This window comes from Vicugna pacos, chromosome 18 (genome assembly GCF_048564905.1).
Source record: "Vicugna pacos chromosome 18, VicPac4, whole genome shotgun sequence".
NCBI classification, from domain to species: domain Eukaryota; kingdom Metazoa; phylum Chordata; class Mammalia; order Artiodactyla; family Camelidae; genus Vicugna; species Vicugna pacos.
Window position 1 is genome coordinate 26,609,477 of NC_133004.1, and position 11,779 is coordinate 26,621,255.

The window sequence follows — 11,779 nt, forward strand, 5'->3', positions numbered from 1 at the left end:
AGACCAAGAAAAGAAAGAACAACTTAATGTGTCCACAGGAGGGACCAGCTGATATGGAAATAGCTCCGCCACATCTTATTAAGTGAAACGAGCAGAGTGCAAAGCAGCGCCCTGCAGAGTCTTTCCTTCCTCACCAGGAGGTCATGCTTCCTGCAAGGTCGGTAGGAAGGAAGGAGGAAGGAAGGTCAAACTCAGGCTGTCCTTGCAGGCTGATCTTTCTCTGGACAGCGGCTGTCACAGGAGGTGCCCAGGCAGAGAGTGGGGGACTTTTTGGTGAGAGGACTCAAGTTCACGAGAAAACACGGGGGACCTTATGTTCCATCTGCCGGAGTTTTGAGGCTGAGTGGTGGGGCAGGCAGCTGGGGGCCATGCTTAATAGCTTAGGCTTTGAAACGAACCTCCCAGTTTGCGAGCCTAGCTGGGACGGCCTCCAAGCCTCAGTTTCCCCACCCGTCATCCGTTGCGTGTGCTGGTTATGAAGATTCTGCAGTAATGTATGTGGAGCACGGAGCCCAGCGCCTGGCACACGGCTGCACAGCACTGGCAGCTATTCTCATGGTCTCTGTGAAGCTGGTTGTCCCCTCCTGGCTCAGGGGGGCACGACTTCCACCTCAGGCCTCTGGCTAAGACTGTCTAGAAGGCCAGGCGTTTGCCCTGTGACTCCCTGAGGCCCCAAGCCCAGTGGGAAATTCTCGCCATTTCCATGTGTCCTGTTGTGCGTTCCTGCCACCTGCTGACACCGCGTGCCATGTGGCTGCCTGTCCCTGGCCTCGGGCTTGGAATATCTCACTGCTCTGGTTTCTTCCATCAGTTGACTCCAACGACAGCCTCTACGGGGGAGACTCCAAGTTTCTGGCTGAAAACAACAAGCTGTGTGAGACGGTGATGGCTCAGATCCTGGAGCATCTGAAGACCCTGGCCAAGGACGAGGTAGGTGCCTCTGGCTCCCCGACCCTCGTCACTCGCCCTGAAAGAGACTTCCCTGGGTGGTTGGACATTGGTTTGTGCTTCTGGGTAGACCATTCATTGAGGGCCCGGGGGCCTCTGGTCCCGCCGTGTTCTGCCTGCCTGGTGCCCCTGCTGCCCTTCTCGTCATTCAGGTCTCAGCTCAAGTGCCTCCTCAGAGTGGCCCTCCCTGACCCCGTGTCACGTGGCCCTCCCTGACCCCGTCTTGCATGGCCACCGCCCTCCTGCAAAACCTCTGTGCTGTCCCTGTGATGCTCGGTGTGTTCACTTGTCAGTCGCCTGCCTCCCCCTGCAGAATGTAAGCTTCATGGGGCCAGACCTCGAGGCATGGGTCTTGGAGACCTGCCTGTGCCCAAGACAGGGTCTCTGGGGTCCTTCTGTCACTCACCATGGCATCCCCACCTCGGACAGCTTGACATACAGGCATGTGGGCTAAATAACGACCTCAGTCCTTTTAACGCCCATGACAGCCCTGGGACTTGGGGGCTGTGTTCATTCTCCTTGGCTCAGAGAGGTTTCCAGAGCCCCCGGTTTCCTCTGGTCATGACAGAACACGGTCCCCACCCAGATGCCCCAGCCTGAACTCTTAACCGTCACATTGCCCTCCTTAGTCAAAGCCTTGCCACTTATCTTTTAAGAAGTGGCATGTGGCTATTGCCCCACCACGACGGTAAGTTACGTTTTCCCAGCCTTTATTATGTGTGAGTGTAGCTTGGAGAACTTTCGTCTAATTCTCACAACCGTCCAGTGATTCTTCTACACTTTCCAGATGAGGACACGGAGTCCTGGAGTGGTAACTATGGAATATGGCCAAGGCATTCTTCTAGAGCCCATGTTCTCATCCACAGAGTATATTCTTTTATCAGATGTTGTGTCTGCCTTTTCAGAGCAGTTTTTCCATATTCTCCATATGGTCCATATAGAATATTCTCCATATTTTCCATATGGATGATTGATTTCAGTATGATCTCCATATTATAGTACAACCTTGATAACTCCCTGATGCCCTTCCCCAGTCACCCCATTTTTTGTAGCTTCAGCCCAAATACGTGGGTGACAGACGGATCCCAGAAGCCCTGTCTCAGGCTTGGCGGAGATGGTTGGTCTTTCGGGTGTTGTGTTAAGGCTGGTCCCTGTGGTGTCATCAAGGTGGGGAGGTTGGCAGGGACTCTGGAGTCAAAGCCGGTGACTGGCCTTTCTCTGCATCCTTCCCCTGGGCAGCGGGTCTCGGACTTTCTGCCGCCACGTGCCCCACACCTCATCCCTGGGTCTTGCTCTTCACCACCCCGAGCTGCCTGCTTGCAGCTCTGAGCATTTCAGTTTTGTTATTCCCACCGAGCAAGAGGCAACCTGACAGCTCGTTCCTGGTCTCATTTTGGCAGACTCCTGTTTCCTCTGACTGCCACTCACCCACCCACCAGTTCCCTTTCCCAAACCCAAGACAGATTCCGGACTGCTCGGTTTCCAGCCGCTTCCCAGCACCCACTTCCTTCCCAAACCCAGAATCTCTCTTTCCTAGGATTTGCTCCTATAACTCCTACCCCACCAAGCCCTTTGAAGATAGAATAAGATCAAACTGGATTTTTAATTTAGTTCTTATTTATTTCTAGCACTGTGTAGAATACCACTGTTACCCTTATCCCCTTCCTCACCCCACTCAAAACCAGAAGGATATTCTGTAGCTGCGGGTGCACATACACGTGACGTACATTTATGTCCTGGGTTCCCATTCTCCCCAGACTATTCAAGCAAGTCCTGGAGAGAGTGGGATTTTTTTCTGGACTCCATTCCCTAGTCCAGGGTCAGGGGCACTGCAGGAAGGTCCAGCCTTAAGGTTAGTCCAGAAGGCAGAGGAAAAATACAGAACCACTGCCGCCCTGGGGGCCCCAAGTACCTGCTAGCAGCCTCTCTAGGGAGGGAGGATGTGGGCGTGTCCCGCTGACGCTGGGGACCTGCTGGGTGCAGGGCTGCAGAACTCTGGGAAAGTTAGTGCCAGAGGGCACTGGCTGTGGGTGGAGGAGGCAGCATCAGAACCCATTTCTTCAGGAACTGGTTTAGCAAACTAGTTAGTATTAGAAGAGGTAACTCCCCTCCTCCAACTGGAAGGCCTTTTTCGAATGCGTGTAAGCTTCTTGGTCTCTGTGGTAGGTGGCTTTCCGGAGAGAGCCCTGTACCCTATAGTGGGGGTAGGGTCCTTCGCTGTCAGCTTGCACTGGTTACACTGGCTGCGTGCCCTCTGCTCTCCCTGCCGTGGAGAATTCTTAGCCCCACCCCCCATCTTTACAACCGTGGGCTCTGGCTCCAGCTTCTTGCCTGGGGCCTCTGAGAGCAGGGCGGTGTGTTTGACAAGTTGTGCCCAAGAAACATGTGCCACGTGGCTTGAAAGTGTATTTCTTTACTCTGATGCAGCAGCTGGGTGTACTCAGGGGCGGCCGCCGACAGCATAAACGACCATAGCCTGGGACCCCCAGGCCCACAGTAAAAATAGAGCCCAGAACCATATAATCTGGAACAATTTTATTTTCACATTGGCCTCTTTTTCTCTTGGGGGAGGAGGCGCTAATGGCGATAACAACTCTAAACAGAATTCTGAAAGAAGAGCAAGGCTGGAATGTTTCCGAAGAACATTTCAACTCACATAAATACCAGGGACACTCACTGAAAATGTCTGTCTGTATATGCACATTTATTAGAAAAAATGTGGGTGGATGGAGCTGAAATGGAACATATCATCTTTCACTTTAACAACACGCTGTGAAACTGGGCGCAGGGGCCTCAGGGGTGGGGTCCTCGAGGGCCGGTGCTGGGAGACCTCCCTCTGCCTGGTAGGGAGCAAAGCTTCGCCCTGTGAAAACCCCAGTGCTGGTGCCTGTGCTCAGTGTCTCATCTCTCAGCCCTGATCGCGGCCCTGCTTCCAGAATTGTCCTCTAAATCCACGTGAAGGAGCCAGCCCTGTTTTAATCACAAGCTTTATGAAGCCGTCTGGGTGTGGTGAAGCTGGGAGCCATGCCAGACCCTTACAACTTCCTGGAAATGACAGTTCTCATGGGAAAAGGATGAAAAGAAGCTCTTTTCTATTTAAAGCCTCCCTGGAGCGAGGAGGGGGCTCGAGGCCCTGATTTGGTCCCCTTGTAATGTGTTCTTAGTTTTCCGGATCTTTGCACATTGGCTGGCATGCTTTCTCATTCCCCAGACCCATCTCTAACAATTTCATCTCTAATGGGCTGTGCATTTAAAACACATTTGAATTGGGCTTGTAGGAAAAAATGCTGGAAAAGATACAGAATAATGAAATAGCCAGTGAGCTATCATCTCCCTTGTTTGACTTTCTGAAACTCTCTCTCGCTTCAGTGAAGTGTAGTTAAAGGGCCTCTCTCAGGGAGACTTTTCAAGTTGGATTTGAGAGAATTTTCTATTAGTGAGGACCTCTAGATCTGAGCAGAACACAGGGGGTCCTCCTGTTCCCCAGGCATCAGATGAGGGCCAGTTTAAAAGGCGACCAGGACGGGCTGGAGCCCACTGGATGATGTCTGCCCAGGCTCCCGACTGGGACAGAGCTCACTGTCTGATCAGAGGAACCCAGAGCGGGCATTTGCTAGCCAGTTAATGAGTCGGTGCCAGGTAGGTGCCACCTTCTCTCCCCGTGTCCGCCGGCTTGGTACTGGGCAGCTGGACCCGACTCCTTGATGGCCGTGCTGTTCAGTCGGCTCGGCTGCTTCTGCGATCTCACCTGGCCCGGGCTATTGCCGAGGCAGGCTCTTCAGTCACTCAGCCCCCCTCACCCAGCTGCATCGGAAGTTGCTCCTGGGCGGCTTATTGTGCTGTTTCCTCCTCCACTGGAGGAGGGGCTACGTTGGCTTAGCAGTTAGCACAGTCTGCTACTCCGTGGGCTCCACATGGGGAAGGATGGTTGGATGATGGACAGTTGGTAGGTTGGTTGGGAAAAGTATGTACTGATCTAAACCACATCACACCTTTCCTACTTCCCTGGGTGAAACTGTGCAGGTGCGCTGGGCAAACCTCTTAGCCGCTTCAGAATTTGGATCCCTAATGTGATGCTCACCGTGGGTGTATGGCTAACCGTGGGTCTATCTGATAAACTGGAGAGGGCTATGGGAGGCTGTGGGTGCCAGCACGGGCTCCAGAGTTGGATGGCTGGACCTCAGATCCTCCCTCCGCATTTGCTGGCTGTGGCCCCTGAGCAAGTGCCTGAAGCTTTCTGACCTTCGAGTGCCTTATCTGCAAAATGGGCGTGCTCTGGTTTCCTGTCACGGCTTTAAGTCTCCACAGACTTAAAATAGCCCTCATTTCTGATCTCACAGTCTGGCGGGTCAGAAGTTGTGATGGTTGGGCCGGTTTCTCTGCTGTGGGTTTCCCAAGGCCAAAATGAAGGTGCTGACCGGCTGGCTCTTACCGGGAGGCACTGGGAACAACCTACTTCGCAGGTCATGGGAGTCGGTAGACTTCAGTTCCCTGTAGTTTAGGACTGAGATCCTGTTTCCTTGCTGGCCGTTGGCTATGGGTGGTTCCTTGGCTCTCAGCTTCCTTCTTCCGTCTTGAAAGCCAGCACTGGTGGGTCATGTCCTTCTCGTGCTTCGAGTCTCTCTGGTTTCCCCTTCAGCCTCATCTTTCCTCTGCTTTCCTCGTCTACTGCTTGCCTCTGTCTCCAGCCTGAGAAAGTTCTCTGCTTTTTAGGGCTCAAGTGATTGGATTGGGCCCACCCAGATAATCCAGGATTATCTCCCTAAGGTCCATACCCTTAATTACACCTGTAATTAAGTCCCTTCACAGCAGCACCTGGATTAGTGTTTGAATAACCAGGGGCCAGGGATCCTGGAGGACAGCTCTAGAATCCTGCCTACCTACCAAGGGTTGCTGGGAAGATTCAGTGAGTCGTGTGAAGCACAGAGCATCATACCTGGCACTCTGTAAGGGCTCCATGCCCGTTAGCTGCCAAGGAGCAAAGCAGATGCTTGAGGCTCCTGGCAGAATTGATGTCTGCAGTGCCAGCCAAGAGCACCCAGCAAGGATATCACAGGCCCACACAGACGTGTGGTCTGACCTGGTCCCCTGTTAAGGCTTACCTGTTGGCTTGGACTATCCCTGGTGCCTTTGTTTACCTCTGGGAGCTGGTAACCTTTCTCCTGGGCCTGTTTTGGAGGTTTTCCCTTTTTTGTCTTTGCCATGAAAAGCTGGGGTTCAGGTTTGTTCTACTCTTGACATTTTGGTTAGACTTTCCTTGTTTGAGTACCTTTCACATCAGATTATTTAGCAAGAGAGGAAAGATCTGGTGTTAGGAGTATAGAATGGTTCTCAAAAGCTGGGCATGGGCGCCAGGCCTCGGGGACCATTGTTCATGGGGAGCTGGCTTTGGTCTTCATTACCAGCACCCAGAGGGCGGGAAGAGTGACTGAAATTTTGGGTGGCCTGAGGACACATCAGCCTTTCGGTTTTCACTTGTACTTGCGTTAAAGCAAGAAGGCCCATCACTGCGGGGTTCAGTTTCATTCCTTGACCCCACGGAGCGCTGAGTCTCATGAGCGCATCACTGGCTTCTGCTTCCAGTCCACGGGAGACGCCCACGTGGGAGGCACAGAGCAGGGCTTCACCCTGTGAGCTGGTGTCACCTTAACTGTCATACTGCCGAAGCAGCTGGGACTCTGGGAGGCTAAGCAGCTCGCCCTCCAGAAGATCTGTAATAGAGCTGGCCCTGGAACCCGGGGCCGCACCCATGCTGGACCGGGCCTGCGCCCCGGTGCCAGGAGTAACCTCCCTTTTCTGTTTCAGGCCCTGAAGCGCCAGAGCTCCTTGGGCCTCTCCTTCTTCAACAGCATCTTGGCCCACGGGGACCTGCGCAACAACAGGCTCAACCAGCTCTCCGTCAACCTGTGGCACCTGGCCCAGAGGCACGGCTGTGCGGACACCAGGACCATGGTGAGGCGCTCGGGGTGCCCCCCCCCCCAAGACACAGGTATCCTGGCCAGCGACACAAGCCCACAGGCCGGACACGGCTGGCCCCAACACAGTGTCAGGGCCTGGACATCAAACAGCCCCAGTCTGCCCTTCTAGAAAGGCGCCTGGCCCTACAAAGTACAGACAGCTTTCCATATCTGCAGGTCCCACATCCTCGGATTCAACCAACTGCAGATTAAAAATATTCAGGGGGAAAACGATTCTGGAAAGTTGCAAAAAGCAAAACCAGAATTTGCTGTGTACCAGCGACTATTTACATACCATTTACATTGTGCTAGGTATTGTAAGTAATCTAGAGGTGACTTCAACATACGGGAGGATGTATGTAGGTTATATGTAAATACTACACCATTATATATGCGAGATTGAGTAGCCCTGGAGTTTGGTATCAGTGGGGGGTCCTAGAACCAAGGGAGGACTGACAGTATTAAGAGTTAGTTCCCACTGAATAAAAACCACACATATGGAAACATCAGTCATTCCTGGTGCTTTTAAGAGCACGTTGTAATCTAAGGAGTCTCATTTAAAAACTGGTTTCTTCTCCCTTCTCTGCTAAGAAAGCATAAGCTGGTTTGTTGGAGCCTTGGGCCCCAAGGATAGAGAAGTACGAACAGAAAGGAGATGAATCTTTCTCTTCGCTCCTAGGTGAAGACCCTGGAATACATCAAGAAGCGAAGCAAACAGCCAGACATGGGGCATCTGACCGAGCTGGCCCTCAGGCTCCCTCTGCAAACACGGACCTGACCCCAGGAGCCCTGGTGCCAAGTCCAGAAAGACCTGTTTTGCTTTTTTTTTTTTATACATATATACACATATATACATATATATGTGTATGCAGACTGGTTTAAGCTCTGGCCTTTACCCAGATGATTCTGACAGTGAAGTGGAAACTGTCAGAGCATGCAAAGCCAATCCTGTTCACCCAGCACAGCGCCTGTTTCTTTGCACAAGTGGCCTTCAGATTGGCCTTAAGTGAGAAACAGAAGAATGCAAGTAACATCTTTCTCTTCTGGAAGGTGTTTTTTAATTGGGAAAAGAACTCTGAAAAGCAATCCACTCTGAAAGAGCCACTGTGCCCACTCCCTCATTTGCTTTCTATCAAAAGCAGCTCTTGACTGGGTTCAGAATATGTTAGTGGATTAAAGGAAAAAGCAAGGTTAAATATGAGACTCCCCGTGACTGGGAAATACACTGTAACTGAATAAACCTCCTGAAGCAGTTATGTTCATGACTGTTCATTTAATTACTGCTGACTCTCATCCAGAAGACAATGTGTCTAAACATACTGCCTGGTTTGCTTTGCAACCGTAATTCGGAACAGCATATGAGTCTGTCTACTTCCTTACCAGTCGGGGGGGGGGGATCTGATCCTTGTACTACCACTGACGAGCTTCCACTGGCAGTTTATTTTCAATCATCAGTAAGAGCCTTAATATTGGTAGTGGTGACTCCGCCTAGAACCCCTTGCTCAGGAAACGCATGCACGCTGTGAACTGAAAGTGCCCCTGGGCTGGCCTGCTTTTGGAAAGTGTACGCTGGACCTAGACTGCATTTCACCTCTCCTCTGCGAAACGCTCGATTACAGTTCACACAGTGACAGTGGCTAAAATAATTTTTTTACAAGTTACATAAACTCACATTTTAACTGAATAGGACCAAGCATATGCTATGGATTTTCTGGCCAGCTCAACAGTGAACCCCCCTTCCCACGCACCCCCATACAAGATTTCTGTTGAGAAAATGGCATTCGTCAAAGGACAGTGGGGACTGAAGGAGGCCCCTTGACTGAACAAAACACAGGCATTCAGACAGCATGGGCGTTGCTCAAATATCCCCAGGGGGCCTTTATTTCACAAAGCTATTTCCATGAAAATGATTTCATATGCCACTTTTAATCTGATACTATTCAAATGAACAAATGATGCACTTGCACTTCGTCATTTCTTCCACTTTGAGGCTGTGTGCCGGCGTCGGTGCCCAGGCCTGAGTCAGTAGGGTCTTAATGCCCTTCCATTAACCTGGACTTGGACCTTGACGTCAGGTCAGGTCTACATTACAGCGAAGGAGCTTCTGACTCACCCGCCACCTGGCCAGGTGGACGCTTAGATCTTCTACGCTCTTGTGTGCTTTCCCCCAGCCTGTTCGTTACTCAGATAATTAGCCACGGCCTTCGTGGGATGAAGTCTACTATCGTGAAGGATGATGGAACGATTTTTAAGTCCAAAAATTTTAGGAAATAAGGTAAAAATGAGGAAAACTTCTCATAAGACCTGTATTAGTTTTCTGTTGCTGCTTTAAATCGCCACACACTTACTGGCTTAAAATGGCACGGTTTTAGCACCTTGCAGCCCTACTGCTCTGAAGTCCAAATGGTCTCAGTGGGCACACCTTCGAAGTGAAGGTGCTGGCTGAGCTGCGTCCCTTCTGGAGGCTCAGGGGAGACACAGTGTTCTCGCCTTTTCCAGCTTCCAGAGGACACCTGCATCCCTTGGCTGTGGCCCCTTCCTCCCGCTTCAAAACTACTGACAGCTGGATGAGTGTTCCTTGCAAGTCTCTTCTTTCGTCTCCCTCTTCGACTTTTAATCCTGGATTGCCTGGGTGGGCCCAGTCTAATCTTATTAAGGTCAACCGGTTAGCAACCGTAATTCCATCTGCTACCTTAAACTCCCTTTTGTTTTGTGGACCAGACTCACAGGTTCCAGACTCACAGATTAGGACTTGGACATCTTCGGGAGAAACTGTTATTCTGACCACAAGTCTGAACAGCCCTAAGTTTGTACAGCCGAACACACGATTTTTAAGGGGAGAACCGTGTCTACCTGGCAAATACTTTCGACAGGCCAGCCTAGTTGTGGAAAGGGGGCCTAGTGGGCTAAGGCAGGATGGCAGGAATCACCCCAAGGAATACAGTGGTTAAGAATCATGAGGTTTTGGGGGGAGCTGGATGAAGACAAGTATACAGATGGGAGGACCCTGCATAGAGGAGGGGCAGTGAGAAATCCCCAAGGGAGAAACAGCCAACAAGTTTGAGAACAGGTCTGTTAAATATTCAGCTAAGACCTTGGCTCTGCTTAGATACCAGACCTCTCCCTCCCACTTCTCCCCGATTCTGAGTAAAAATCCAAAAACTGCCTTGCTCCAGTGGAGGTAGGCTGTGTTCTACATGGAGTCAACATATGAAGAACGTGGGAAATCACAGCAAAAAACCTTGCAGCTTACAGAGGGCTCTGGACATGGCAGGAGGAGGGCCGCGGGTGACTCAAGCCAGTGTTGTTTAATTTACAAAAGGACAGAGACCCAGTGAACATCAGCTCAGAGTGATCACTCTCAGGACTGCGGGCAGCTGCAGGGCAGGACCTGCCTCCAAAGCCACAGTGGTCCGCACCCCCCAGGGCAGCCCGGACAAGGCCGAGCCCAAGCTGAGGACACCTGGCATCTCGCTATCCCAGCTGCCCAACCTTCTCGCAGAGCCTGCTTCAGGAACAGACTTTAATAACCCTGCCCAAGCAAGCGGAACGCCTCAGCCAACGGTGACACTGAGCTAGAAAGTCGCATCCCATCACACAGAGACTGCTTCCCCTAAACAGCAAGAGGAGAAAGGCCTGACCCTCACGCCCGAATGAGAGCTGTCGCCGTGGGGGAGGCCGGAGGACAATCGCTCAGCCACTCTCCAGAATCGCCCAAGAGAAGGCTGAGCAGTCCCTCCTGATGAGCTGAGCAGGACCAGACTGTAGGGTGCTCCCCCGGCAAGATAAAAAGGGCAAGAGAAGCAGCGGCTGGTTCCCACGTACACTGAGCAAGTTCCTCTGGTGCTGATCAAGACCGGGAGATGTATTCCCGTCACGACCGGAGGTGCCCTGAAGAGCTGACTCAGACGCAGAGCCTCGCTTTCTAGGCATCAGATGGCCGCTTCCATTGTGTCTCTCAGGGCTGAACCCTCGGAGGGCCAAGTTCACATTATGCGGGAGGCAGCCCCCTGGATCGCTGCTAGCACAGTGTGGAGGACTCTAGACCAGGCCAGTGCTTGGTGGTCAGGGCGCAGGCAGGCCTGCTCACCACCGCCCCATGGGGCACCAGTGCACCCATGCTGGCCTCGCCAGCATCCACACCTCAGTCCTCCTTCCTGGCTGGGCCCTGAGTCTCCCTCCACGTGCCAGGGGCTGGCTCAGGAATAGGTATGTGACCCACTGCTGGGCAATGAGTTATGACAAAAGGTCTCTTGAGGGGCTTCTGGAAGTCTCCTTGAACCATAAGATTTTTCTTCCTCTTCTGGAATGGTCTAGTGTACTGCTGTGCTGCCTGGAATTGCTAGTCATTTTTCTACCAGCCTGATGAAGCCAGCACTGAGGACGGAGGAGCAGAGAGACAAAGAATGCTCCCTCGTGAGGAGCTGAATCAACCCCGATAACAGACCCTCCTGCCACGTGAGAGGCTGAGTCCCTGGCTGTCTAGGCCGGCCTGAGACGGGACGCCTGTAGGGGCCGTTCAAGCCAAGTGATGTGAAAAAGGCCCAATCAGAACTTACACGGTGGGAAGCGCGATGCTGGGTGGATGGAGGTGGTGGCCATGTGTCACTCAGGTCACTGAACCTGGAGCTCTGGGAGGCTGGCTGGACAGTCAAGCCTGGGAAACACTGTTCCTGCTGCTGAGGAGCAACATCCCGTCTTCCCTGTGTGTCCTGCCTCTGGGCACCTGACCTCCACAGACGGCACCTGGGAGTCTCTTTCTTGTGACTGAAAAGAGTCCAATAAACAAATCCCTGGGAACGCATCTGTCACGGGTTCACGCGAAGGGCTAACGAACTGCCCCTCTAAAATGCCTCGTTCACAGTCCTGCTGAA

General features: G+C 52.3%; 1 protein-coding gene across 1 annotated transcript in view; it reads left to right on the forward strand.

The window, feature by feature from the left end:
• The window catches only part of VPS35L (VPS35 endosomal protein sorting factor like), a 108,073-nt gene extending 99,912 nt beyond the window's left edge, over window positions 1-8,161 (forward strand). The window contains exons 29-31 of the mRNA XM_072942690.1: window positions 812-930; window positions 6,754-6,900; window positions 7,585-8,161. Of these exons, the coding sequence (XP_072798791.1) occupies window positions 812-930; window positions 6,754-6,900; window positions 7,585-7,683 (365 nt within the window). The 3' untranslated portion in view covers window positions 7,684-8,161. The remainder of the gene's footprint in view (window positions 1-811; window positions 931-6,753; window positions 6,901-7,584) is intronic.
• The last annotated feature ends 3,618 nt before the right edge of the window (window positions 8,162-11,779 follow it).